The following is a 27,799-nucleotide window of genomic DNA, read 5'->3' as shown; positions in this document are numbered from 1 at the left end:
GGCTGCTCAGCCATTTCAGAGCCGGCTGGACCTGCCCAGGGTGGCTTGGAGGGATGGTCCAGCAGCCGTTACGGCAGGCACCGTGTAGCCCTGGGACGCAGGGACGTGCAGCCCCGGCCTAGAGGGGCACGTTCTATCCCAGCCTTGTGAGTTGGGAATGAGCGTTACTCTCCCCACCAGTGGCCGCTCTCTGCTGCCTGGGCCTTGGCTGCAGCCTGGTGGTAGGTGAGGGGCCTCGGTTGTCTATGTGGAGCGGGCAGGGCTAGATCCCACCTTCCTCCCATCTGACCTCAGAACCCAGGCCCCTGCCCACTGCCCCACACTCCCTGCGGCGTCTCAGGGAGTCTGTGTCCTACTGAGAGGCAGGACACTGTCTTCCAGGAGAGGGAACCCTTCCGGGGAGGATTGCAGGAAAGTCCAGGGCTCTCCAGAGGTGCGGTGGGCCCCAGCTCAGGGCTTCACAGCTCCGGCAGGAACGTGCTCCCAGATGATGCTTCTCCTGAGGGAGGCAGAGGCTGAGGGCACCACGTTGAGGGGATGCTGGTGCCGCGCCACAGGCTGACTCAGGCCCCAGCAGGACAGTCCCAGGCCTGGGGAAGGGGCCATCCTATACTGCAAAGTGAGCGGCAGACATGTGCGCGGGGCGCACAGCTCCTGCCCTTGGGGATCCCGCAGTCGGGTTCAGGATCTGGCAGCCTGGTGCCAGTGGTTCTGAGTGGGGCTGTTGGCGGCGTCCCAGCTGGGGCTCCAGGCGACTCTCCAGAACTGCCTCTGTAGAGGGCAGGGGCCCTGGGGTAGAGGCGCTCAGGGAGTAGCCCAGGTACATGGGGAGCCCTGAAGCCCACCCACTGTGTACCCAGTATCTCCTGAAGCCCACCCACCGTGTACCCAGTATCTCCTGAAGCCCACCCACCGTGTACCCAGTATCTCCTGAAGCCCACCCACCGTGTACCCAGTATCTCCTGAAGCCCACCCACCGTGTACCCAGTATCTCCTGAAGCCCACCCACCGTGTACCCAGTATCTCCTGAAGCCCACCCACCGTGTACCCAGTATCTCCTGAAGCCCAGCCACCGTGTACCCAGTATCTCCTGAGCCTTCTAGCAGAGTCGGGTCAGGCAGGGGTCGTCCTCCTTCTGGCTCTTCAGATGTGGCCCCTCGCATGGGCTCTGGGGTCCCTACCTCTGGACTTGGCCACTACCACAGCAGTACTGGGCGGACTCTGCCTGTGACCCCCAAATAGCAGTGGGAGTGGCTCTTCCCAGTTTACAGATGAGGAAACTGAGGCCCAGCGCCGGGAGGCTGCTCACCTGTGTACGCGTGGCTGGTAACTGGGAGTGCTGGGTTGGATGTGGGTGGGCCGGGGCCCTGCCTGCCTCCTCTGCTGTTTTTGCTGCCAGCCTCTGTGGGCTGGGCACAGAAGGGAACTTGAAACCTTCCAAGGATGGGCCTGAAACAGGCCTGGCTCTCCGGTGACGGTGACAGCCTCCCATCCCCCTGCTAGGCAGGTGAGCCCTGGGATCCTACTGATCTGTTAGGGCTTTCCAGCTCTCCTTGGAAACTCTGAGGCCCCGAGTCAGGCGAGAAGGGAGGAGGAGGCCAAGAATGGCGCCTCGCTGCAGAGGATGGCTTGCCTTCATCTCTGGCCTCACAGGAGGGTCAGGAGCTCCCGCTGGCTGCGTCCTGTGCTGCCTCCTCCTGGTGGATGGGAGACAGCCGGCTTTCCGTGGGGCAGTGAAGGCACCGTCTGACCACCTGTGTCACCTTTAGAGACGTGACAGTGTGTGCTCTCCTCGGTCCGACTTTTCATCCGCAGTGAGCCGCGTCCAGGAAGGAATGGACTCTAGGGGAGAACCCCCGCAGCCAGCAGTGTTGTCTTTTGGTTCCCCAGGCCTGACCAGGGCGTATGAGGACCCAGGGGTGATTTTACCAGCGGGTGGCAGGTGGGCAATCGGGCCACCGGGGCCGCCTGCCTGCCTGGCCTGGAGTGGCAGCTATGGAGCTTGCTGGAGGGACGGTTGGTGCTAGGGACATTGGGGGCCAGATTGTTGTCTGGTGGGCCGTCCTTTGCATTGTAGGATGTTGAGCAGCGTCCCTGGGCTTCCCTGACCCCAGTGGTCACAACCAGTGGTGGTGCTGAGGCCATTTCTTTTTCAGCCCTCGCCGGGGAGCCTGCAAGTCCAGCTGTGGCTCTGGGCCCTGGGAGCTGGGACCCTCTGGGCTGGGGGTTGAAGCTTTGCCCAGCTGCGGCTCTGGGCCCTGGGAGCTGGGACCCTCCGGGCGGGGGGTTGAAGCTTTGCCCTGGCCTCGAGGAGGAGGAGCCCCCAGCCCACACTCCTACCACAGAGTGGGTGGCTCTGCTGCCCCGTGACTCTTGATGTTCCTGTGTGGAGGGGGTTAGAGGAAAGGGGCCTGGGGTTTCCAGAGCAGCCGCCTTCTTGCAGATGCTGGCAGGATTGTGCTGGCAGCTCTCCCCCAGGTGGATGGCGATGGGAAAAGCGCCGGGTTCCCAGGGCCTGGGGGCCTGTCTGTGTTGCCACGGGTCTCTGGGTGCTTTACTTTTGAAGGTACTGTTTTCTGGCCTGGGGAAATGTTTGTTTTAGAAACATCGGAGAATACGGAAGAGCCGCAGGAGAAGTGTGGCTTCCTTTGGCGAGTCCGGCACCAGGTCGCTTGCCGGGCCTCCTCCAGACCCCACACCAGAGGCCCCGGGCTTGCTGTGCTTGAGCCATGGCTGGGACCCTGCCTCACAGATGAGGTTGGATTCTGTTTTTTTGGGGGGGCTTTTCCCAAGGTTCTGAGGTCCTCACCTGACTTCCGGAGCGCCTGGGCAGCTTTGAAAACCTGGGTGCTGGGCCCGGAGCTGCCTCCAGGCGTGGGCCGTGCCAGTCGAGGCTGGTTTTGGTATTTTATTTTAAGATTCTTTGCTTAGGTCTTCAGTAGAGCAGTGACTGATCCCGACAGGGCGGTTCTGCACCTTGGGAATGTTAGGAGATGTCTGGAGATGTTTTGGTTGCCAGTTTGGGGGTGCAGGCACAGAGAGGGCAGAGGCCAGGGACACTGCTCAGCACCCTTCAGTGCTGGGGACAACCCCACAGACAGAGATCTAGCTTGGGGCAGTAGTCCCGAGGATGAGGATGCTGGTCTGGTGGCCCTGCCTGCTGCTTTGTGTTTTCTTTGCTGCTGCTGCTGCTGCTTTTTTTTTTTTGCAACAGAATCTGGCTCTGTCGTCTAGGCTGCTGTAGTGCAGTGGCTCCATCTTAGCTTCCTGTAACCTCCGCCTCCTGGATTCAAGTGATTCTCCTGCCTCAGTGTCCCAAGTAGCTGGGATTACAGGCACCTGCTACCACACCTGGCTAATTTTTGTATTTTTAGTAGAGATGGGGTTTCACCATGTTGGCCAGGCTGGTCTCGAACTCCTGGCCTCAAGTGATCCACCCGCCTCAGCCTCCCAAAGTGCTGGGATTACAACCGTGAGCCACTGCGCTGGGCCTGTTTTTGTGTTTTCGAGAGGGATGGCTGAGCTGGCGCTCTGCCTGTAGGGTAAGGCAGAGACCCTGAGAAGCACCGTCCCTGCCCCCAGAGCCTGAGATGGGAGAGGCAGAGCAGCTCGCTGGGGCTGGGGTCAGCAGGGACAAGCGTGCCTGCTGGGAGGGGTTCCGGGGACTCTTGCAGCGCCTGAGCCGCTCCCCAGAGCGCTCCCCCCAGAGCCCTCTGCAGCTTTACCATCTCCTCCAGGGACTGCGGACTTGAGGCTCAGGTGCCAGTGGCCGGCCTCTGTCCCTCTGGAGACCATACCCCGGAATGAAGGCGTCTTGCTTGGCTTTCTGTGGGGCAGAGCTCGCTAGGAAGGCCCTGGCCTCCTCCTGCTGGGCGTTACCCCCTTGAGCCTGTTGCCTCCTGAACCTCCCTCGGCCTCCGCGAGCTCTTCTGCACGATGGGGTCGTGGCATCTGAGTGTGACGGGAAGGGTCGTGCGGGCTGTGCCGTAGCAGGCCTCACTTTGACGAGAAAACGCTGTCCTCCTCCGCCCTCCTCCCCACCCTCAGAATCCCTTCTGCAAAGCAATCCCTAGAGAGGAGCAGGCAGGTTTCCGGGGAGCGCTGGGTGTGCCCGGCCGTGGCTTGTTCCTTACGCTGTCTGCGCAGTGGGTAGATTCTGTTGGTATGATCTGCTGCAGAACAAAAAGCAAAAACCTGAAAAGAAAATAAACAGGGTAGAAGGAGACGCCTGGGTCCCAGGGAGCCAGGAGCCTGTCAGGGCAATCCTGGGGGTCCCTGAGCCTCACGGGGACCTTTCGAGTTGCCATTCCTCTTCCTCCTCTAACAGCCAAGTCCTCTGGGACCCTTGGAGGAGCCGCATATGCACTGGCTGTTTCGGGGCCGTCCCTTCCTTAGGCTCCGAGAGGTTTTTGGGAACAGCTGTGAGGACGGAGCACCTCCCGTCCCATGACAGGCTGCGTGCCTGGAGCCCGGGGTTCTGGGACCTGCCCCTGCTTCCGGCCTCAGGAAAGGAGTGGTTGGGGGAGGACTCGTGACGAGCTGTGGGCTGAGCCTGGACACACAACACAGGACTTCCGTGTTCTCTGTAAAGCCAGGAGCTGGTCCTGGTGCCCTCCAAGGCCCTGCCTGGGTCCATCTAGACTCAGTGTCTGTGGCGCCAGGCTGAGGGGACTCGGGAAGCAGAAGCGGAGGGGGTGACGTGGGGTGGGCCCGGGTCCGGGAGACAGGGCGGCTGTCACTTGGAGTTGCAGGGAGTGGAGGGGTGACGTGGGGTGGGCCCGGGTGTCACTCAGAGTTGCAGGGGGGTGGGGTGAGTGTTTCCAAGCACAGGATTACTGGGCTGGGTTTTGGAGGATGAATAGGAGTTTGCCTGTGGCTGGAAGTGGGATTAGGGCTGTGGGCTCTGGAGATGGAGACAGCCTGCGGAAAGCCTGGGATGTTCTCCTGCTCTGGGCTTGGGGCTGCTTGGGAGCTTGCCGCCAACGGGGCTCGCTGTTGATATGCTGTCTCATCTGTCCCCAGCCTGGGATTGCTCCTGCGGTTGGGCAGTCTGCGATTCTCAGCTTTCTGGAGTCTCTTCCTGTTCCCACAGAGACTCATGTCTGGAGAGTCGGTGTGCTGCAGGTGTGGAGGGGCCCGCGCCTCTGGGTCAGTGTTTCCTTCCCCTTCCCAATTTCCTTCCTTCCTCAGATCTCTGCAGACATCTGCCCTGGGCCAGCTCCATCGACGCTGGGGTGCTCAGAAGAGCCTGGCAGGGGGCAGGGCCAGGAAGGTGGCAGAGAGCGTGTGCTTGGGGGTGTGGGCCTGGCGTGCACTCCAGGCATATCCCCGCCCTGTGGCTTCCCAGCCTGTCCATTTGTCCTGGCGACAGGTCCATCCCCACCCTGTTAACGGTCATGGGTCACAGTCCGTTTTTCTGAGACCCCTCCCTCCTCCTCTCCCAGTGGCTCAGAGGCCCTCAGAGACCAAAAGGGAGCCAGCCTGCCTCAGGAGCAGGCTTTAGGGAGACAGGATCTGGAAGCCATGGAAGTGGGCCTGGGCAGGCCCAAGTTGGCCACCGCCCCGTGCACCCCGGCTGAGGAGGTGGAGTGAGGTGAGGGCTCCACCATGCCTTCCACCTCTGTATCCCAGGCACTATGCCAGGCACTGCTGCTTCTGCAGGGAGGACTTTGGAGGGCTGCCTGGAGGAAGTGGACTTTGGAGGAGTGGATGAGACAGAGAGGGAGGGCCCTGCCCTTTGCGCCCTGCAGGCTGCGTGCCCTCTCTGAGGTCCTGGGCAGGTATTCAGAGAACATGTGCTGGAGGAATGAATGATGGGGCCGGGGTCGGCCCACATTGCCAGCCAGCACCCCGTCCCCCCAGCATCTGCACACAGGTCACCAAGTAACAAAAACAGCTCGTGCTTGCAGTCACCCTGGTGTGTGGGTTCCTCCTTAGGCACCATGGCACCCATCCTAGGAACAGCCTGTGAACCCCTGGCTGAGGAGCAGCGCCCCGTGGAGGTGCCCACTCCAGCTTCTCTGTGAGCCCCTGGAAGAGGCTGCAGGGCTCCTGGATGCTTTTAGTCCTCTGTGCCTGACAGGGAGCACAGGAGCCCCGGAAACACCCACTGGGAAATGTCCTTTGGGGACAGAAAAGGCTGTGGGATGAGGAGGAGCTGAGAGCTGGACTCTTTTTTTTTTTTTGAGACAGAGTCTCACTCTGTCGCCCTGGCCTGGAGTGCAGTGGCGTGATCTTGGCTCACTGGAACTTCCGCTGCTGGGTTCAAGTGATACTCTTGCCTCAGCCTCCCGAGTAGCTGGGATTACAGGAGCACGCCGCCATGCCCGGCTAATTTTTTGTATTTTAGTAGAGACAGAGTTTCACCGTGTTGCCCAGGCTGGTCTCAAACTCCTGAGCTCAAGGCAGTCCGCCCGCCTCGGCTTTCCAAAGTGCTGGGATTATAGGCGTGAGCCACCGTGCCCAGCTGCTAATTTTTGTATTTTTAGTAGACACAGGGTTTCACCATGTTGCCCAGGCTGGTCTCGAACTCCCGGGCTCAAGATCCACCAGCCTTGTCCTCCCAAGTGCTGGGGTTACAGGCGTGAGCTACCGTGCCCAGCTGAGAGCTGGACTCTTAACTTACTCTGTGTGGACCATGAACGTGGCTCACAGCCAAGGTGGGCTCTTGGCAGGGATGGAGAGGCACAGGGGGAGAAGGTCCCGCTGGCCCCTCCCTGCCGGTTCTTGTCCTTTGCCATTTGTACCCTTCTGTTTCAGTTTTTTTTTTTTTTTTTTTTTTTGTGAAAAGGAGTCTTGCCCTGTCCCCCAGGCTGGAGAGCAATGTCACGATCTCGGCTCACCGCAACGTCCGCCTCCCGAGTTCAAATGATTCTCCTGGCTCAGCCTCCCGAGTAGCTGGGATTACAGGCGTGAGCTACTGCGCCCAGGCATGGGATTACCTGGGATTACAGGCATGTGCCACCACACCTGGCTAATTTTGTATTATTTTAAGTAGAGACAGGATTTCTGCATGTTGCTCAGGCTGGTCTCGAACTCCCGACCTCAGGTGATCCGCCCACCTCGACTTTCCAAAGTGCTGGGATTACAGGTGTGAGCCACCACGCCCAGCTGGTTTTTTTTTTTTTTTTTTGAGATGGAGTTTCGTTCTTGTTGCCCAGGCTGGAGTGCAGTGGCGCCGTCTCAGCTCACTGCAGACTCCACCTTCCAGGTTCAAGCAATTCTCCTGCCTCAGCCTCCTGAGTAGCTGGGGTTACAGGCACCCCCACACCCGGCTAATTTTTTGTAGTTTTAGTACGGACGGGGTTTCCCCATGTTGGCCAGGCTGGTCTCAAACTCCTCACCTCAAATCATCCACCTGCCTCGGCCTTGGGCTCCGCCTCCCAAAGTGCTGGGATTAGAGGCGTGAGCTACTGCGCCCAGCCTGTTTCTACATTGTTTTGAAAGGCAGCGACCTCTGTCCTGGTTACCATCCCTGTCCCCTAGCCTCGAGCTGTAAGCCTTGGGACAGCAGCGCGTCCAGTCATGGCATGTGGGGACGGCCGCCCCATGAGGTTAATAAATGCCCAGGACGCCCCAGAGAGCAGAGCTGGTGGTCCCCGGTCAGGCCGGGGCCTTTTTCTTTTTCTCCCCTGGACCCTGCCGTGTGGCTCCACCTGCTGGGAGGTCCTGGCACTGCACACTGCGCTGTCGAGGTGGGGAGGGCGGTGCCTTGGAGCAGAGGGGAGGCTCGGATCGCAGCCCTGGGGGTCGAGGAGGACCCTGGGGGCGGTGGGGTAGACCCCAGGCGCCGCTGCTGCAGGCACAGCCCAACCTCCACAGCAAGCTCTGAGACCTGGGTGGAGTCTGGTGTGGGGGGTGGGGCAGAGCTGGGCCACCTTGGATTTCAGAGAGGGTATTGGAAGCTGCTGGGTGGTAGAGGTCCAGGCCCCCAGCACTGGCTGGACTCTTTCTCGAAGCCCTCTCCAGGTGACCCTGTTTCTGCCCCGTGTGGTCTAGGAGCTGTGGGACCTCCTCTGGGTGCAGAGTGCTGGTCCCTTTGCCTCTGAGCAGCGGGTTCCTATCTGTCCAGTGGGCTGTGCATGGAGGGCCCCGGGCGCCCGCATGTCCAGGAATGGGGCTGGAGGACATCCTGCCGTGAGGGTTGGAGGGGAGGCCCCAGGAGCAGGGACCCCCAGAGTGGACGTATGGCCATTTGTGGGGACCTTATGGTTACTCTGCCGTCCGCAGGAGGTGGACTTCAGGGGTGCTGTCCTCCAGACCCGTCTTCCCAGAGGGTCTGTTATGGGGTGGGCGCTCCCGTGGACACAACCAGCCTTGCGCTTCGCGAGGGTCAGCCCCGTGCCTTCTCTGCCGCTGTGGCTGTTTTGGGAATGTCCTCTCCTGTCTCCACCTTCAAAGCCTCAGGCCGCCCAGATGGCTCCCCCGGGGGCTAGGTTGGGGGTAGTCTTGCTTATCTGTCATGCCGCAGTGTCCGGCTTATCTTTTTTGTCCGGCTAAGCCCCAGGCGGGAGGGACTGTCTGTTTCCTTCTGGGGTCTCTGCCTGGCCTGTTCTGGGCCAGCATGCGGGGCCCACCACCTGGGCTGGAGGGGCCAGTCCTGCTGATGCCTGGTTGTGGTGAGAGCCCTGCAGGCCCACCGAACGGCCTCCGGAGCAGGGGCTGGGCCTGCCGGGTTCTTTTTTTTTTTTTTTTTTTTGAGACAGAGTCTTGCTCTGTCGCCCAGGCTGCAGTGCGATGGCGTAATCTTGGCTCACCGCAGTCTCCGCCTCCCGGGTTCAAGTGATTCTCCTGTCTCAGCCTCCCGAGTAGCTGGGACTATAGTCGCCTGTCGCCACGCCCGGCTAATTTGTGTTTTCTTAGTAGAGACGGGGTTTCACCTTATTGTCCAGGCTGGTCTCGAACTCCTGACCTCAGGTGATCCACCCGTCTCGGCCTCCTACAGTGCTGGGATTACAGGCATGAGCCATCGTGTCCAGCCAGCCTGCCGGGTTCTTTAGAGCCACTGAGTCTCCCCGTCTGAGTGGGAGGGTCCTGGGGCTCCTTGTGGGGCTGGGAGCTGCCGGCTCTCGCTGGCACTGGGTGTCCTCATCTTTGAAATGGGCTGACTGAGAGAAGACAGGAGCTTGGACGGGTCTCACGAGAGAACCTTCTGGAAGTTCAGGTTGGGGTCTTCGTGCTCCATGATCTTGTCATTTTTGCTGCCTTTCAGTCTCCATGTGGGGTTGGAGCTCATGCCAGGTTCTCCCCATTGCTGGGGACAGGACAGCTGTGTGGGTGGATTGAGTGTGGTGGGGCGGGGGCAGTGGGAGCAGAGAGCAGAGTGGACGCCCAGGGTGAGGGGTTTCTCGGCCAAGGGAAGGTTTGGGGGCCAGGAGATGGCCTTGGGCAGATAGTGCTGGTCCCAGGCCCCACACCTAGAACCCTGGGAAGAAATACCATCTTTGTCATCCAGCCCGTCCCGGGGCTGCAGGGCACTGGTCTCAGGAGATGCGGTCAGGATGGGTGGTGTAGGGAGTGGGCTCTCTCCTCGGCCGGGACAAGGCTGGGCTGTGGTGCCCGTGGCTGAGCCCTGGCTGGAGAGGCTGGGGAAGATAGCCAGCCAGGCGTTGTGGCCTCTCAGGACCACTGGGGCTGGGTGGTACCTCCCAGTCCTGGCCTTGGGGTGAAGCAGGGAGGAAGGGGCAGCTCCCAGGCCTCTGGAGGTAGGCTTTTCCTGTCAGCCAATTCACCGTGTTTCCCAGAAACAGATTGACCTGGGCCACATCCAGGAAGGAGCCCACCTGCTCCTATCCAAATTAATTCCCAGCCGTGGGACGGGGCCTGGACGGGCCCCTCCCACTTCCAGAGTCGGCATTCATTTATGTATGTGTGTGTGTGTGTATGTATGTATGTATAGCTCTGTCGCCCAGGTTGGAGTGCAGTGGTGCGTTCTCGGCTCACTGCAACCTCCACTTCCCGGGTTTAGGTGATTCTCCTGCCTCAGCTTCCCGACTAGCTGGGATTACAGGTGCCTGCCACCAGGCCTGGCTAATTTTTTTTGTATTTTTTAGTAGAGGTGGAGTTTCACCACGTTGGCCAGGCTGGTTTCGAACTCCTGACCTCGGTGATCCTCCCGCCTCCGCCTCCCAAAGTGCTAGCATTACAAGTGTGAGCCACCACGCCTGGCCCAGACTCGGCCTTTAGATGTGACCCCCTGGGTGGGCTCCCAGGGCACCTAGCAGCATGCACATACCACCCTGGGGCCTTTCCAGTCCTGACAGGTACCCAGATCCAGCCCTCTGAGGCATGGTGGGACGGGGAGGTCCAGGGAGGCAGTGGTGCGTACCAGCTTCAGGTGACCTTTCAGGGGCTCAGCACGCTGTACCCCCTGTTCTGAGCTGCAGGCAGCCATGGCCGAGCCCCAGGCAACTTCCTGTGTGAAACTTCCAGACCTGGCTGGAGCGCCCAGGCCAGGATGCTGCCTTCCAGCACCAGTGGGTCACAGGCTGCAGGGTGGGGGAGCCCAGTGACCACAGGGAGGAGAGGCCGTGGTGCAGATCCTGATCTCAGTCTTCTTGGACCCGCCTAGCGTGCCTGCTTTCTTTTTGGTGCAGTCTTTGTGGAGGTGGTAGCAGCCTCCACCCGGGAGTGAAAATGCTGAAACCCCCTCTGCAGAGTGTGCCCTCCGGCCTCCAGGTGCCCCTGCTCTTTCCCATCTGTTGGCTAAAGGCTGGGGCAGGTTTCACAGCCCTTAAAAGACAAGCAGTGCTTTGGGAGGCTGAGGCGAGAAGACCGCTTGAGCTTAGAAGTTTGAGACCAGCCTGGGCAATTACAGTGAGACCCCCGTGTCTACCAAAAAAAGAAAAGAATTAGCTGGATGTGGTGGTGCACGCAGGTGGTCCCAGCTACTTGCGAGGCTGAGGCGGGAGGATCACTGGAGCCGGGGAGGCAAAGCTTCAGCGAGCCATCATGGTACCACTGCACTCCAGCCTGGGCAATGCCTGTCTCCACAAAACAACAAAACAAGTACTCACACAGGCTTCCAGTTAGAAAGGCAAGCCCACGTCCCCCAGATTGGACCCTTATCACCTGTCCCCCGGTCCTGCCCTCTGCTTGGGGGCCTGTCTCCACTCCTGGGAGGCAGGTGCTATTCCTTCCAAGACCTTCCAAAAGCACCTTTTGGGGAAATGGTCTCTCCTTTCAGAGTCCACAATGTCCAGAGGTCTGAATTTCCTTCCTTTGGGAAGGGCTCGCAGGTGTCTGCTGGCTGGTGTGTGTATTGCCCGTGACTCTTGGCTCCCTTGGGCTGGGTTGATCTTGCAGGCTGTGTCTTAGAGCCCTGGGGTCCAGGGCAAGGAGGTGGAAGCCCCTGAGTGGAGTCCCTTATCCTTAGCCCCTTAGAGATGCCTCAGTCCCCTCCAACCCCGCCTGCCCTCCTGGGGCCTAGTCTCACTGCTGCCCACCCCTTCTTGGGGAGGAGAGCCTTCCCGTTAGGCGGGCTCTTCCTCCTCTCTGCATCCCCGTTAGCTGGAGCCTTGGGAGGGGAGACCAGTGTCTCCCTGATCTGGCCTTGCTCCTCCTCAGTAATTGTGCTCTGTCACCTCCCCTCCATGAATCTCTGCAGCTCACGCCACAGTGGCCTTGGCCTGGCCCCTCCACGTCACTGGGCAGCTGGGCTTCCGGGGCTGGGGGAGGGCTGGCACTAGTTGCCCTGTTCACCAGGCGGGTGGCAGGGTGGCGTGCTCTGCAGCCGGCTGGGTCAGGGAGGAGCCGGAGCCTCCCCCAGTGAAGTGGGCCGGGAGGGCGCCCTTGAGTTGCTGCTGGCCTCCACAGCCCTCCCCTGGGTGGGGGCTGACACCCAGCCCCAGCCGGCCGTTTCCCTGCCGGGAGCATCCTCCTGGCCTGGCAGCTGTCCCTCCCCGCGCAGAGGAACTGGCAGCCACAGTTGCTGATCCTAGTTGGGTGCCCTCGCTGACTCCCAGGGTCCTTGGCTGTGAGATGGTGCCAGAATGGGCCCCTCTGCACCTGCTGGGCACATGGGGTGACGTTTCCTGGAAATGCCTTGGCTGTGGCCTGGCACAGGCAGAGAAGAACCTGTGGCTTCTGTGTGATGTTCCCCTGCCTGCCCGTACTTCGTGGCCCTCCACACAGTCCCCGGAGTTCCGAGTGGTCCAAAACAGACACACGGATCCTTCCTCCTGTCTAAATGCTACTTAATTTTATTTGTTTTAGAGACAGGATCTTGCTCTGTTGCCCAGGCTGGAATGCGGTGGTGTGATCACAGCTCATTGAAGCCTTGACCTCTTAGGCTCAAGAGATCCTCCCACCTCAGCCTTCCAAGTAGCTGGGACCACAGGCATGCAACCATCACACCCAGCTCATTTTTTGTATTTTTTGTAGAGATGGGGTCTCGCCATGTTGCCTAGGCTGGTCTTGAACTCAAGCAGTCTGCTCATCTTGGCCTTCCAAAGTGCTGGGATTACAGGCGTGAGCCACTGAGCCTGGCACTAAGTGTAATTTTTTTTTTCTTTTTTTTCTTTTTGAGACAGAGTCTTGCTCTGTCGCCAGGCTGGAGTGTAGTGGTGTGATCTTGGCTCACTGCAACCTCTGCCTCCTGGGTTCAAGCGATTCTCCTGCCTCAGCCTCCTGAGTAGCTGGGATTACAGGTGCACGCCCCCATGCCTGGCTAATTTTGTATTTTTAGTAGAGATGGGGTTTCACCATGTTGGCCAGGATGGTCTTGAACTCCTGACCTGGTGATCTGCCCGCCTTGGTCTCCCAAAGTGCTGGGATGACAGGCGTGAGCCACCGTGCTGGGATGACAGGCGTGAGCCACCGTGCCTGGCCCCTAAATGTAATTTTAAAGATGGGCACAACACTGCTGTGATTTCAAGGGAAAGGCAGCAGCTGCCCCTGACCAGGCCTCCTCCCACCTCCTCTGCAGCCTCCAGGTCCCGGCCTCCCGCTGTCCCTGCAGGGTTCCCGGGAACAGGAGAGGCCTTCCGCCTTCGCAGGTACAGGCAGCGGGCAGCTGTTTTCCACTGCACTTTCATCACCCGGTGAGGCTGCATTCATCCCCGTGGGCCTTAAAGCAGCACACTCTCTCTCAGCGCTGGGCTGGGAAGTCCAAAGTCAGCCTCGCTGGGCTCAAGTCAAGCTGTGGGCAGGACTGGGCCTCCCGGAGGCTTCAGGGGAGAGTCAGTGCCCGCCTTTCCCAGCATCTGGAGGCACCTGCATCCCTTGGCTCAGGGCGCCTTCCTCCCCTTCAAACCCACAGCACAGCCTCTTCCAGTCTCTCTGACTCTCACCCTCCTGCCTCCCTCTTTAAAGGACCCTGTGAGGACACTGGGTCCCCGGATAATGCAAGATGTTCACCCACCCTCAGGGTCCTTTGTTCAAGTCGCACCTGCAGTCTATTGGCTGAGTGAGGTGGCCTGGCCACAGGTCCCAGGGATTAGGATGGGGACTTGCCTGGGGAGGCTTTTGTTCTGCTGGTGGGTGTGTCTCGGGGGAGCAGCTTGGGAAACCAGCCATTTCTTTTTTTCTTTTTCTTTCTTTTTTTTTTTTTTTGAGATGGAGTTTTGCTCTTGTTGCCCAGGATAGAGTGCAATGGCTCAATCTCGGCTCACTGCAACTTCCGCCTCCCAGGTTCAAGCGGTTCTCTTGCCTCAGCCTCCCGAGTAGCTGGGATTACAGGCATGGGTTACCACGGCTGGGTAATTTTTTTGTATTTTTAGTAGAGATGGGGTTTCTCCTTGTTGGTCAGGCTGGTCTCGAACTCCTGACCTCAGGTGATCCGCCCGCCTCAGCCTCCCAAAGTGCTGGGATTACAGGTGTGAGCCACCACACCCGGCTGAAACTAGCCATTTCTTTCTTATGCCTGCTGGGGCTTGAGGGGGTGTGGGTGGGGGCCATAGGGGAAGCCTCCAGTTCTGTTGCTGTTCTCTGCATCGCGCACAGTGGGAGGTCTTGTGCCTGCCTCCCCTTGGCTGTGTCCAGCCATTTCTCTGCACGGAAGTCTTAGCACACTGTGGGGGTCGATCTCCAGGTGGGCCGAAGGGCAGGCAGGTTTTCGGAGTGGAAGAAACACACCTGAGGCCCGACCTTCAGACAAGCTGCAAGTTCAGTCAGAATCAAGTCAGAGCCAAGTGGCGTCTTGGTGCGGGCAGGTTCCCATGGGGCTGTTGCCTTTTGCTACATGGTGTCACAGCTCCTTATCAGCCTGTCGGGGATGTGTGTCAGCATTCACGTCCCTGTTGGCAGTTGGCGTTGGGTGCAGCATAAATGAAGGCCAGATTGCATTTGCTGCACCCCATGGGACTGCGGGCTTGGTGTGGGCCTGTGCGCCTTTGTTGGAATCTGATCTCACTGGGTTTGTGGAGCTGCTTTTCAAAGGTGAGAGTGTGCAACATTCCTTGCCCCTCTTCTTCCCCATAGCAGTGTGACTTGGAGGTCCCTCCAGGGCGCACGCCTCCCCTTTAACCACAGGTGACCTGCGTTTAGGCTTCTAGGTCATCTCCTGCGTTATTTATTGTTGTGTTTTTGCAGCGAAGGCTGCACCAGATGCATCTGTACCTGCCCTGTGCGGTCTGTCTGTGGCACGGGTTCTGAGGATTCTGAGTCTGAAGGTGGTGGTGTTGAAGCTGCATGGGATGGTTGCGAAACTGCTCTGCAAGATCTCGGCCTGTCCATGGCCCCCTCAGTGACGGGCAAGGGAGATTTCACCACATCTAGAGCCCCATTTGCCATCTAAGGGGATATACCATCTACAGGTTCCAGGAATTAGGACGCAGACGTCTTTGGTGCCATTTCCTGCCAACTCCAGAGGATCAGACCTATTGACCTTTAGAGACCTTTAGAGATGTTACGGAATTACATTCAGTGGAACTTTATTTTATTTTTTTAAGAGCTGGGGTCTTGCTTTGTTGCCCAGGCCAGAGTGCAGAGGCACAGTCCTGGCTCACTGCAGCCTCAAGCCCCTGGGCTGAAGTGATTCTCCCACTTCAGCCTCCCACATAGCTAGGACCACAGGTGTGTGTCACCATGCTCAGCTTATTTTTAAGTATTTTTTTAAGAGATGGGATCTGTGTCATCCAGGTTGGTCTTAAACTCCTGAGCTCAAGCAGTATCCTCCCGCCTCAGCCTCCCAAAGTGCTGAGATGATCGGCGTGAGCCACTGTGCCTGGCCGTGCTCAGTAGAATTTCTAATGGTCAACTTCCAAGTTTCTGGAGTAAATATTTGAACTTGGTTTTTATTGCTTCGCTGGAATATTGGGCTCCACTTGCTCATGTTTTCTTTAGACTCCTTCAGCCTGTCCCCACAGGAGGCTTCTGTGGTTCTGACTTCTGTGCTGACGTTGGTGGCATTGAGGTTGTGAGGGTCTGCTAGACTATGTCCTGGAACCACGTAAATAACATGCGAGTATCATGTTCCCAGCTGCCCCCCGGGAAGACAGTTCAGCCGTGTGCTTTAAGCCAGGCACAGCAGCTCGGGCTATAGTCCCAGCTATCTTGGAGGCTGAGGTGGGAGGATTGCTTGAGTCTCGGAGTTCAAAGCCAGCCTGGCCAATATGGTGAGACTCCACCTCTACAAATTTTTTTTTGTTGAGACGGGGTTTCACTCTTGTCGCCCAGGCTGGAGTGCAGTGGTGTGATCTCGGCTCACCGAAACCTCTGCCTCCCAGGTTCAAGCGATTCTCCTGCCTCAGCCTCCTGAGTAGCTGGGATTACAGGCGTGCGCCACCACGCCCGGCTAATTCTGTATTTTTAGTAGAGACGGGGTTTCTCCATGTTGGTCTGGCTGGTCTCGAACTCCCGACCTCAGGTGATCCGCCCGCCTTGGCATCCCAAAATGTTGGGATTACAGGCGTGAGCCACCGCGCCCAGCTACAAAAAGTTTTAAAATTAAATTAAAGTAGGCCAGGTGCAGTGGATCACTTGAGGTCAGGAGTTCGAGACTGGCCAACATGGTGAAACCCCATCTCTACTAAAAATACAAAAATTAGCTGGGTGTGATGGCGCACGCCTGTAATCCCAGCTACTTGGGGGACTGAGGCAGGAGGTTTGCTTGAACTCGGGAGATAGAGGCTGCGGTGAGCCAAGATCGCACCACTATACTCCAGCTTGGGCAGCAGAGAGACTGTCTCAAAAAAAAAAAAAAAATCTTCCTGTGGATTTTGTAGGGTGGCCCATCAACTGGGCATGTCCCCATCCCCCGGCCCTGCTCAGCCACATCACCGCAGGCACACCGCCACCACACCACAGCCACACCACAGGCACACCACCACCACACCACAGCCACACCACTGCTGGCACACTGCTGGCACACCTCCGCCACACCGCGGGCACACTGCTGGCTGGGTGGGGCCGTGTTAGCTGAGGAAGGGCTCTCCTGTGTCCACCGTCAGGCTGTGGTTGTCGGCCCAGCCCAGTCCTGCCTCAGCCCAGCACCCTGAATGCTGGGAGCTCCACACCCGCCTGCCCCGGGGAGTTCCAGCCTGTCGAGTGTCCACCCCGCCATGGTCATTGTGCGCATTTCATGAGCCGTGTGAGGGAGCCTCCAGGACCCAGGGAGCTGTGTGTCACGCAGCCCAGGCCCGTCCAGCGCCCATTGGTCAGGGCAAGGCGGGGCCCGGCACAGGGCCTGAGATGGCGCCATGGCCTGTACCCAGCTGGGCACCCCAGAGCCTTGGCGGGCGCCAGTGCGCGGTGGATTTCGGAGGCAGGTCTCTTCCCTTCCCTGCAGTTTGAGGCCGGGGCCGCCCCCACGCTGCGGGCTCCTCTCCGGCAGGCTGGTCACAGCTGTGCTCTCTGTTCCCTTCAGGGCTGGGTTACGACCCCTACAACCCTGAGCTGCCCAAGCCCCCCGCGCAGAGGGAGAATGGCACCCTGGGCCTGGGGGAGGAGCCGCGCCCGGATGTGCTGGAGTTGGAGCTGGTCAACCAGGCCATCGAGGCCGTGCGCAGTGAGGTGGAGCTGGAGCAGCGGCGCTACCGGGAGCTGCTGGAGACGGCCCGTGAGCACCGCTCCGCCGAGGCCCCTGCCCTGGCACCCCGCGGCCCCAACGCCAGCCCCACTGTGGGCCTGGACGAGGACGCCTTCCCACTGGCCTTCGACTACAGCCCCGGCAGCCACGGCCTGTTAAGCCCTGATGCTGGCTACCAGCCCACCCCACTGGCCGCCCCTGCCGAGCCGGGCAGCAAGTACTCGCTGGCGTCCCTGGACAGGGGTCAGGGCAGAGGTGGAGGGGGTGGCGGTGCCCTGGAATATGTCCCCAAGGCTGTGAGCCAGCCCCGGCGGCACAGCCGCCCCGTTCCCAGTGGCAAGTACGTGGTGGACAACTCCAGGCCACCCACAGACCTGGAGTATGACCCTCTCTCCAACTACTCGGCCCGGCACCTCAGCAGGGCCAGCTCCCGGGATGAGCGGGCCGCCAAGCGGCCCCGGGGCTCCCGCGGCAGTGAGCCCTACACACCTGCTCCCAAGAAGCTCTGTGACCCCTTTGGCAGTTGCGATGCAAGGTTCTCAGACTCAGAAGATGAGGCCGCCACGGTCCCAGGTAACGAGCCCACCACGGCCAGCACCCCCAAAGCCAGGGCCGACCCTGAGATCAAGGCCACCGGGCAGCCACCCTCCAAAGAGGGCCTGGAGGCCGAGGGGGGCGGCCTGCGGGAGACCAAGGAGACGGCCGTGCAGTGCAATGTGGGGGACCTCCAGCCGCCCCCAGCCAAGCCCGCCTCCCCAGCCCAGGTCCAGTCCTCACAGGATGGGGGCTGCCCCAAGGAGGGAAAACCCAAGAAGAAAAAAACCGGGGCCCCACCTGCCCCCAGCTGCAAAGACGGGGCCCAGGGGAAGGACAAGACCAAGGACAAGGGCCGAGGGCGGCCTGCAGAGAAGCCCCGTGCAGACAAGAAGGGCCCGCAGGCCAGCAGCCCCCGGCGCAAGGCAGAGCGGCCGGAAGGGACCAAGAAGAAGCCATCTTTGGTCACTCCTGTGGCCACCTCAGGGAAAGGGAGGCCTGACCGGCCAGCGCGGCGGCCGAGCCCCACAAGCGGGGACTCCCGACCGGCGGCCGGCAGAGGCCCACCCCGCCCTCTCCAGCTGCCCGACAGGAAGAGCACCAAGGCCCCGTCGGGGAAGCTAGTGGAGCGGAAAGCCCGCTCACTAGACGAGGGCGCCTCCCAGGACGCCCCCAAGCTGAAGAAGCGGGCCCTGAGCCACGCCGACCTCTTTGGGGACGAGAGTGAGGATGAGGCCGCAGGGCCAGGGGTGCCGAGCGTGTGGCCCTCTGCCCTCCCCAGCCTCAGCTCGGACTCAGACTCCGACTCAGACTCCAGCCTGGGCTTCCCGGAGGCGCAGGGGCCGCCCAAGCGGCTCAAGGCCTCCCCGCCCCCCTCCCCCGCCCCATCCTCCTCCTCCTCCTCCTCCAGCGCGGGGGCGGATGTGGACTACTCGGCCCTGGAGAAGGAGGTGGACTTTGACTCCGACCCCATGGAGGAGTGCCTGCGGATCTTCAACGAGTCCACCAGCGTCAAGACGGAGGACAGAGGCCGGCTGGCCCGGCAGGTGAGGCGTGCGGGTGCTCGGGCTGGGCTCAGGGGCAGAGGCAGAGCCGAGGGCCTGGTGAGAGACGTTCTATCTGGAGTGGTTTCCAGTTGGCTCGGAGGCACGGGGTGGAGGCAGCTCCTCAGTGCTGGTCCCTGAGCCTGTTGAAATCTCAGGAGCTCAGGAGCACCCGGGCAGCCCTGTTGCCCCTGTTGCCCCTCACCCACCCAGAGGTCACTGGCCCGTGGCCACCAGCCAGGCTCCTGTGGCCACGTGCACACGGTCTGTTCCCACTGACTAGCAGGGGGATATTGGCCCACCCACCCACCTCAGGGGAACCCACCTCCGGCACACCCTTTTAGCCCCTCTCCCCTCGCCTCTCCTTTCCTCCCTTCCCCTCTCTTCTCCCCTCCTCCCTTCCATCTCTGTCTCTTCTCTTCCAACTCCTCTGTCTCCTCTCCTTGCCTGCTCCTCATCCCCTCCTGCTCCTCTCTTCTCCCCCCCTCCTCCCTACTCCCAGCGTGGGGAGCTCTTGCTCTCCTGGGCCAGCCCTGGACCCCTGGGTCTCCTGGCCCCGTGTCCCCACATTGGCCACCAGGGGGAGCTCACTCCACACAGACTGAGCCCAAGTGCTGAGCCGGCAGCAGCTGGTGCGGCCCAAGGTGGCCTCGCTTTCCCAGTGTGCTTTCATTCTGCAGCCCTGGGGTCTCCAAGCTGGGGCCCTGGGTGCACAGGAGAGGTAGCCTTGGGCATCTGCAGAACGTGTGACACCTCCCCACCCCCCCAGACTGCACCCACACAAAGCCCAGGGACTGTTGGCCCTGAGCCCTGGAGTGGTGGCCCTGAGCCCTCAGCTGCTGTGCCTGGGGGCTGGACTGTTCCATTCCCCACTTGCCGGGGGCAGTTTGAGGTTGGGGTGTGTTGGTGTTGGCAGCGAGGGCAGACCCGTGCTGACGGACGGACATGTGTCTTAGCCCCCCAAGGAAGAGAAGAGCGAGGAGAAGGGGCTTTCGGGTCTGACCACTCTGTTCCCCGGGCAGAAGAGGAGGATCTCCCACCTTTCCAAGCAAGGCCAGGAGGTAAGGTCGGCAGAGGCCAGGCCAGCAGGAGCCTTTTTTTTTTTTAAAGACAAGGTTGGCCTGGCTTGGTGGCTCACGCCTGTAATCCCATCACTTTGGGAGGCCAAGGCGGGTGGATCACCTGAGGCCAGGAGTTCGAGACCAGCCTGGCCAGCATGGCAAAACCCCATCTGTACTAAAAATACAAAAATTAGCTGGGCGTGGTGGTGGGTGCCTGTAATCCCAGCTACTAGGGAGGCTGAGGCAGGAGAATCGCTTGAACTCAGGAGGCAGAGGTTACAGTGAGCCAAGATTGCACCACTGCACTCCAGCCTGGGCGACAGAGCAAGACTCTGTCTCAAAAAAAAAAAAAAAATTATAAAAAAGGGGGGTCTTGCTTTGTCACCCAGGCTGGTCTTCCAACTCCTGACCTCAAGTGATCCTCCTGCCTCGGCCTCCCAGTGTTGGGATTACAGGCGTGAGCCACTGCTCCCAGCTTCATCCCTCCGTTTTCTGTTTGTTTGTTTTTTGGTTTTTTTTTTTTTTGAGACGGAGTCTTGCTCTGTTACCCGGGCTGGAGTGCAGTGGCACGATCTCTGCTAACTGCAACTTCCACCTCCCGGGCTTAAGTGATTTTCCTGCCTCAGCCTCCTGAGTACCTGGGATTACAGGTGCCCACCACCACACCAGGCTAATTTTTGTATCTTTAGTAGGGACGGGGTTTCACCATGTTGGCCAGACTGGTCTCGTGATCTGCCTACCTTGGCCTCCCAAAATGCTGGGATTACAAGCATGAGCCACTGCGCCCAGAGGTGGGCAGATCACGAGGTCAAGAGTTTGAGACCAGCCTGCCCAACATGGTGAAACCCCGTCTCTACTAAAGATACAAAATATTAGCTGGGCGCGGTGGCACGCACCTGTAATCCCAGCTACTCGGGAGGCTGAGGCAGGAGAATTGCTTGAACCCGGGAGGTGGAGGATTCAATGAGCCAAGATCGTGCCATTGCGCTCCAGCCTGGGCGACAAGGCAAGACTCTGTCTCAAAAAGATAGATAAATAAATAAAATAAAATGAGTTATCCATTCATAAACTTCTGATTTCTTTGGGACATTGTTCCTGTAAGTCTGTGACGCTTTTTGTAAAGCATCAGTGATTTCCCCATTCGTTCTTCCACCCAAATTTCACCATAAATTTGATGCTTAACATTTGCTTCAATTTTAGCAGAACTCCTGTTGCTCTGACTGGGGCTCTGTTCTAACTGATGTCTTACTTTTTTTTAGTGCCTCAAACTCCGTCTGGTTCAGACATGTTATGACAAGTTAGTATCAGTTTATTTTGGGGCAAAAAAACTTGAAAGCCATGCAAGTTTCGTCACAACGCACGTTTTCCATGAGCTTTTTGAAGACACCTTATCTTTGACGCTGCCCGAGTTCCAGAGGGAGCTGGCCCTGCCCCTTCCTGTTAGATTGCCACGCTGCTGGGGCGGGGGACAGAGCAGCTCAGCAGCCCCAGGGTGACCTCCCCCAGAGTGCGGCAGACTGCCTGCTGCGCCGTGTGTGGCCTGGGCCGGTTGTCCAGCTCTGAGCTCCAGTGTCCTCTGTAGCCCGGAGACAGTAGCACTTGTCAGGCCCCTGTGCAGACGTGGCGAGGTAGTGCGGGAAAAGCAGAGAGCCTGGCTCCGGGGTCAGCAGCCAGGAGAGTCCCAGTTGCTCCAGTCCCAGAGCCTCCCCAGAGGAGGGGCTTTGAGGAAGATTAGGCGTAGTGGGATTGGATTGGAGTGCCAGTGTAATCGGGGTAGTCCCGCCCACCCGTGCCTTATCAGGGCTGAGGACACAGCCTGGGCACCGGGAGACACTGGGAGTGGGGGAGCCTGGAGCCACATGGCATTGAGGACCACTGCCCCGTGCTGCTTCCCCCTGGTGTGCCCAGCAGCTCAGAAGGCAGCCAGGGAGGTGGTGCCTCCGGCCCCCGAGCTCCAGCCACCCTCTCCCAAGCCTGCCCGGGGCCGCCTGCTCCAGGTGCCCCCGCTGTGCTGCCAGGCCTTAGCATTTGTGGTGACGCAGGTGGAGCCCCCGAGGAGGAGTCCCGCGGTGCCCCCGGCCCGGCCCCCAACGGCGCAGGAGGTGTGCTACCTGCGGGCCCAGCAGGCGCAGAGGGCATCGGCGAGCTTGCTGCAGGCCCCCGCCAGGCTGGCGGAGAAGTCGCCCTCCGTCCACATTTCCGCCCCTGGCGAGAAGAGGAGGATCGCCCACATCCCCAACCCCCGCCTGGCTGCAGGTGAGTCCTGGCCCAGGGGGCCTGTGCTGGGGGGCCGTGGGCATGTGGGCAGGAGAGGTGGCACCCTGAGGTCTCTGAGCTCACCTGAACCACATGGTGCTTGCTCATGGGGTGACTTTGGGCCCCCTCCTTGGGGCCCTCAGCCTGCCTGTCTGTGAAATGGGGACTGTTGAGGGGTGCAGGAGGCCTGGCCCAGCACCTTCCTTCCCTGACCCAGCTCCGGGGTTACTAGGAGTCCAACAGCCTGCTGGGGACTGGGCTGAACCAGGGCCTGAGCCTGTGGTTCCAGGGAATGGGGAGCCATGTCGGGGTGCCTGGCATTGGGTGGGGAGCAGGCTTCTGCAGGTGTGGCTTTCTCCTGGCGTGTGAGTGGGGGGCGTGGCCTCTGATGGAAACGAGTGCTGTCTTCCCAGGAGTGGGGCTGTATTTCCTTTACTCCGAGGGGCACTTCCCCCCCAGCAGGGTCTTGTAGAAAGTCGGGCCAGGCCTCAGTGGTGGGTGGACAGGACCCTTCACGGGGGGTCGTCCTGTCTCCTGCGTCTTCACATCAGTGGTGTCTGTAGAGCGAGAAAGTATCCCTGGAGGCAGGTCACAGATGAGGGTCCCCCAGAAAGCTCCTAAAAAATGCAGGTTCTGGTCTGGAGGCTGGGAAAGGTCTGTGTGTCTGGCAAGCTCCCTGGGAGGGCACGGCTGCTGTCCGAGGACCACCCTGAGAAGCCTGCTGGTTTGGAGCCCCTGCCTCCCTGGCGCTGGCTGGAGAGCCTTAGGGCCAGCCCCGGCGATTCCCCTGCAGATCCCATGGATCCCACGGCCCTCCCATGCTGGACCTGGAATGAGGCCCTCCTTAGGGAGAGCTCTCCAGGCTCCTCTGACCTCCCCTCCCCAGAGCCCCCTCACAGCTGAGGCCTTAGCCCCAGGGAGGGGAAATCATTGAGTTGGGCCTATCCCAGGACCCCACACGCTTCCCGTCTGTGTCTCCGCGCTCGGGTTGTCCTGTTGCTGATCCGTGGTGGGTGCTGAGCTGTCGCAGCGCCCTTGGGGCCCGTCGCCTGAAGGGAGTCTGGCGTCCCAAGTGCTGGCAGTGCCGCAGGGCGGGCTCATCTGGCTTGGAGGACTCCTGTGGCTGCCTGGGCTCACCCCCAGCGTGCGGCCGAGGGAGCCTGGAGGGTCTCTGTCCGTTCCTGAAGAGCAAACCCTCCACTGCAAGAGGCGCGTGCCAGCCTGGCGGGCAGCCTGCTTCCTTCCTGGGCGGCCCGCGGTAGCATGAGCAGACTCAGCCTGCCTCCCTCGCACCTTCTGGGGCCAGATGGCATTTCGAGGGATGTTGCTCTGAGACTAGGGCCAGATGTCCCTGCTCACAGCTCCCCTTCCTGGGTCGGTGCCGAGCCCCCAGTGCAGAAGCCCCCCGCCACACAGACGTACGTGCCCAGGTTGCAGCTGCCCGCGTGGCCAGCCCTCCGAAGCAGCCCCTGCAGGCCTGGCCTCCTCCCTCTGGTTTGTGACTTCATCAAAGGGCAAGGCAGAATACAGAGGCCGCAAGGCAGGGCAAAGCCAATGAGCAGGTGGGGGCATCCGATACCCTTCGGTCCTCTGTCCGGAGCCAGGGCCTTTCCCTCAGACATCGATGCCTTGGGCTTGGGGTCAGAACACGTGGCAGAGGCCTGGACCACCCCACCGGTGACGTGGCCTGAGCGGCCTCCGCAGCCTGACCTGTGTCCTCTGCCTCGATGGACTTGCCTGAAGGCGGCTAGAGCCTGATGTCATTTCGCAGCCCCAGCCCCTCACTCCGGCCCGGCCCCCTGCACGCGGAGATGCACGTGCTGCTGGCGCTGAGCGGCCACGGCTGCCTGGTGCTCCGCCACGTGGTGATGGGCAGCCACTCGCCCTGTGCCCACACCCCCTGTGCCCCGCCAGCCCCCACAGGTGCAAAGAGGACCCTTGCGGCCAGTGGCAGCCAGCCCTCCAACGGCCCCGAGCTGGGTGGCCAGCAGCTGAAAACACGCACATTGTCGGGGATGGCGTCCAAGACTACCACCACCATCACCCCTAAGCGAATCGCCCACAGTCCATCCTTACAGGTAGCCCCTCCCATCTCGGCCAGGACCACCACCCCCAAGACCACGCCCTGAGGCCCGGCCACATGGGACCTGCGGAGGGCTAGCCTCGCCCCTGCCCTGTGGGCCTTCGTGCTCCACACCGCAGTACAGCCTTCACCTTCCCTCCCCATGCCCTGGTGGGTTTTTTTTTTTTTTTTTTTTTTTTTGAGACGGAGTCTCGCTCTGTCGCCCAGGCTGGAGTGCAGTGGCGCAATCTCGGCTCACTGCAAGCTCTGCCTTCTGGGTTCACGCCATTCTCTGGCCTCAGCCTCCTGAGTAGCTGGGACTACAGACGCCCGCCACCACGCCCGGCTGTTTTTGTATTTTTAGTAGAAACGGGGTTTCACCATGTTAGCCAGGATGGTCTCGATCTTCTGACCTCGTGATCCACCCGCCTCAGCCTCCCAAAGTGCTGGGATTACAGGCGTGAGCCACCATGCCCCACCGCCCTGGCGGTGTTTTTTTGTTTTGTCTTGTTTTGTTTTTTTGGTTGGTTGGTGTTTTTTTTTTTTGTTTGGAGACAGGGTCTCTGTTGCCCAGGCTAGAGTGCAGGGGCGCAATCATGGCTTACTGCAACCTCGACCTCCTGGGCTCAGCGATCCTTCCACCTCAGCCTCCTGAGTAGCTGGGACTACAAGCCAGTGTCATCACACCCCAGCTAATAATTTTGTTTTTTATTTTGTAGAGACAGGGTTTTGCCACGTTGTCCAGGCTGATCTTGAACTCTTGGCCTCAAGTGATCCTCCTGCCTCAGCCTCCCAAAGTGCTGGGATTATAGGCGTGAGCCACCACGCCTGGCCTTGTTTTGTTTTTAATTAATAGACTTTATGTTTTTTGAGCAACTTTAGGTTTCTAGGAAAATTGAGCAGAAAGTACAGCAAGTTCCCTTGTGCCCCCATGGCCTCAGTTTCCCACGCCCTTAGTTCCGCTGCCCTCAGTTTTCCCTGCCGCTCCTGTCTTGCCTTGGCGTGTCTGTCCCTACTGCAGCCAGGCTGATCTGTCCCAGCACACCTCACTGTTGCCTCCAGCCATGGGCACGGCCTCATCGCGTCTGCGTTCCCCACTGGAGGCCTTGTGGAGGCCCTCACCCACGGCAGCTTTTGCCTTCCCTCTAGAGTTTAAAGAAACCCATTATCCCCAAAGAGTTTGGGGGCAAAGTCCCCACCGTCATCCGCCAGCGCTATCTCAACCTGTTCATCGAAGAGTGTCTCAAGTTCTGTACCTCCAACCAGGAGGCCATAGAGAAGGTGAGGTCCTGGAGTTCCTATCTGGCCGGTCGGGTGGGGACTAGGGGTCCAGGGTGGTCCCCAGACATCCCCCGGCCTCTCAGCCGCAGCTGTGACCTGGAGCTGCTTGGGAGAGATGCAAGTCCCCGACCCCATGGCGACCCCACCGCTGGGGCTCCCCGGCACCAGGCAGGCATGGCCTCAGCTGGGCACCGTGTGTCCCCCAGGCACTGAACGAGGAGAAGGTGGCCTATGACCGCAGCCCCAGCAAGAACATCTACCTGAATGTGGCCGTGAACACCCTCAAGAAGCTCAGGGGCCTGGCCCCCAGTGCTGTGCCCGGCCTCAGCAGTGAGTCCCGGCGGGCGGGGCCTCAGCAGTGAGTCCTGGCGGGTGGGCGGGGGAGGCTCAGGGTTGCTCTTGGGGTGGCAGCTGGGCTGGGACCCTCGCTGGGACCTTCACAGCCCTGAGCTCAGCCACAGTCTCAGACAAAAGGAAAGCGCAGTGCTGTGGGGGGGCTGCCTGCTGCCTGGTTCCCAGGCTTCTGTGTAGGACGGTCCTGGCCCTGGTGTCCTTGCTGTCAGCCGCCTTCCTCTGCTGAGTCGGGTCTCCGAGCCGAGCCGAGGGGCCGCCTGCTAATGGAGCCGCGGCAGCCTCTTCAAAGCAGGAGGCCCAGGGCTGGGCGAGCTCCACGCATTAAGCTCTGGGGAGGAAGAAAGCGGAGACCTGGGCGTTTCATTGCAGCCTCTCCAGGCTGCATTAAGCTATCACCGGCCCCCGCCTCCGTCTCCGCCTCCATTAGCACTCGGAGGGGCCCTGGGTTGGCGTCGCAGGCTGGGTGGCCCATGAAGGCTCAAAGCCCTCGAAAGCCATTAGATCCCCCGTGCTGTTCTCCCGACCCTTCCCCCTTCGCTTGAGGGGAGGGGACGAAGACTTTGGGTGTGGGGCCTCCGTGCAGCTCTGGGGCCTGCAGAGCTGGCGGCTGCCCTGCATCCCCGGCTCACCGCATGTCTGCCTCTCCTGTTCGGGTCAGGCTGGAACCCGGGGTCAGTGGGGTGCTGTCCCAGAAAGGGGGAGTTGAGGCAGAGGTCTGAGGAGGGCAGGGTGGGTGGGAGAGCAGGCGGGGCAGGAGTCTGAGCCAGCTAGTTCACACCCTCCTCCCCTCCCTCCCTTCCTTCCAGAAACCAGTGGCCGCAGGGTTGTGTCCCACGAGGTGGTGTTGGGGGGCAGGTTGGCCGCCAAGACCAGCTTCTCGCTCAGCCGTCCAAGCAGCCCCCGGGTGGAGGACCTGAAAGGTAAGGCCTTGCCCCTGCTCTGCCACACGGTACTTTGTGGGCCCCTGCCGGCCCAGCCGCCTTTCCCGGTGGTGTCCACCGCCCCGTGGGCCATCCCAGGCAGGGGCTGACCACTGTGCCTGTCCACAGGGGCTGCCCTGTACAGCCGCCTCAGGGAGTACCTGCTCACCCAGGACCAGCTCAAGGAGAACGGCTACCCCTTCCCGCACCCAGAGCGGCCCGGGGGTGCAATCATCTTCACAGCTGAGGAGAAGAGGCCAAAGGAGTGTGAGTCGCTGGCCTGCGAGTCGCTGGCCTGCGATGGCCTAGGCGGGCAGGTGCGGGATGTGGGCAAGGCCGGGCACGCGGGCCCCAGCGTGAGCCTCAGCTTCCACCCGGGTCCCCACCCACAGCTTCCTGCAGGACCTGCTGCCGCTGTGGCACAGAGTACCTCGTGTCCTCTTCAGGCCGCTGCATCCGGGACGAGGAGTGTTATTACCACTGGGGACGGCTGCGCCGCAACCGGGGTAAGGCCTTACCCGGGTCCTCCCCCTTCCCACCCATGGCCCCCGGAACCTGGGCCTTCCCTTGAGGCCCCCAGAACCGGGGTAAGGCTTTACCCAGGCCCTCCATCCCACTCAAGGTCCCTGGGCTGCACCGTCTTTGGCAGAGCCGGGGCTAGCCCTTGGCCTCATTTTCTCTCCACCTGTTCTTTATGCAAAAGTAAGACAAGAGCTTTCCCATGACAAAGTTCAAATGCCACCACCCGAAAGGCCGTGTCCCTGCCTTCCTGTGCCCTTGGTCCATGGAAATGTGGAGGTTGCTGGCCCCAGGAGCGGAGGGGCTTGTCCCACCCTTGGCCTGGTGGTTCTATTCAATCCCCCAGGCAACCACGCAGCCACGCTCAGGGCACATGGTCAGTCTTGCACAGCCCTGTGGCGGCCCCTAAAGCCATCGCCTCAGGGATACCTGGAGGGTCCTGCCCGAGGCAGCGCTGCCGAGAGGCCTCTGCAGAGTGCACTGGTCTCCCTGGATCCAGGCCTGGGCGTCCTGGCTGCCACACTACTGCCGGGGCCTGGTCTGCTTCCAGCTCCGCCAAGAGGCTGAGGCCTCCTGTCCTCAGTCCTCACTCCCTAGTAGGGCTCGGTAGATGCAGGTGGTCAGTGCCCTGGGGGCTGTGGAGTGGGCCTGGCCAGGCCCTGACTGTGTGTCTGTGTCCCCTGCAGTGGCCGGAGGCTGGGAGACCCAGTACATGTGCTGCTCGGCTGCCGCCGGCTCTGTCGGCTGCCAGGTCGCAAAGGTGAGCCCTGGCGTCCCGGTCCCCTCTGCCTGTTCTCAACAGA

At 60.6% G+C, this 27,799-nt stretch overlaps 1 protein-coding gene and 1 long non-coding RNA gene across 4 annotated transcripts in view; one reads left to right on the top strand and one right to left on the bottom strand.

Moving 5' to 3' along the window:
- REXO1 (RNA exonuclease 1 homolog) overlaps window positions 1–27,799 on the top strand; it is a 33,558-nt gene that overhangs the window by 3,337 nt on the left and 2,422 nt on the right. For all 3 annotated transcript variants that reach the window (XM_055371143.2, XM_031007824.3, XM_055371144.2), the window contains exons 2-11: window positions 16,805–18,546; window positions 19,500–19,604; window positions 21,647–21,860; window positions 23,775–23,938; window positions 25,072–25,203; window positions 25,410–25,533; window positions 26,364–26,477; window positions 26,607–26,744; window positions 26,870–26,983; window positions 27,683–27,756. In XM_055371143.2, the coding sequence (XP_055227118.1) occupies window positions 16,805–18,546; window positions 19,500–19,604; window positions 21,647–21,860; window positions 23,775–23,938; window positions 25,072–25,203; window positions 25,410–25,533; window positions 26,364–26,477; window positions 26,607–26,744; window positions 26,870–26,983; window positions 27,683–27,756 (2,921 nt within the window). The remainder of the gene's footprint in view (window positions 1–16,804; window positions 18,547–19,499; window positions 19,605–21,646; window positions 21,861–23,774; window positions 23,939–25,071; window positions 25,204–25,409; window positions 25,534–26,363; window positions 26,478–26,606; window positions 26,745–26,869; window positions 26,984–27,682; window positions 27,757–27,799) is intronic.
- On the bottom strand, window positions 20,893–23,452 carry LOC134757751 (uncharacterized). Its single transcript, XR_010132190.1, has 2 exons — window positions 22,821–23,452; window positions 20,893–22,417 (listed from the first exon to the last, which is right to left on the bottom strand). It is a non-coding gene; the product is annotated as an uncharacterized lncRNA (long non-coding RNA).

The sequence above is a fragment of the Gorilla gorilla genome, chromosome 20 (assembly GCF_029281585.2).
Source record: "Gorilla gorilla gorilla isolate KB3781 chromosome 20, NHGRI_mGorGor1-v2.1_pri, whole genome shotgun sequence".
In the NCBI taxonomy this organism is placed as follows: domain Eukaryota; kingdom Metazoa; phylum Chordata; class Mammalia; order Primates; family Hominidae; genus Gorilla; species Gorilla gorilla.
This window is presented reverse-complemented; position numbering and strand designations above follow the sequence as displayed.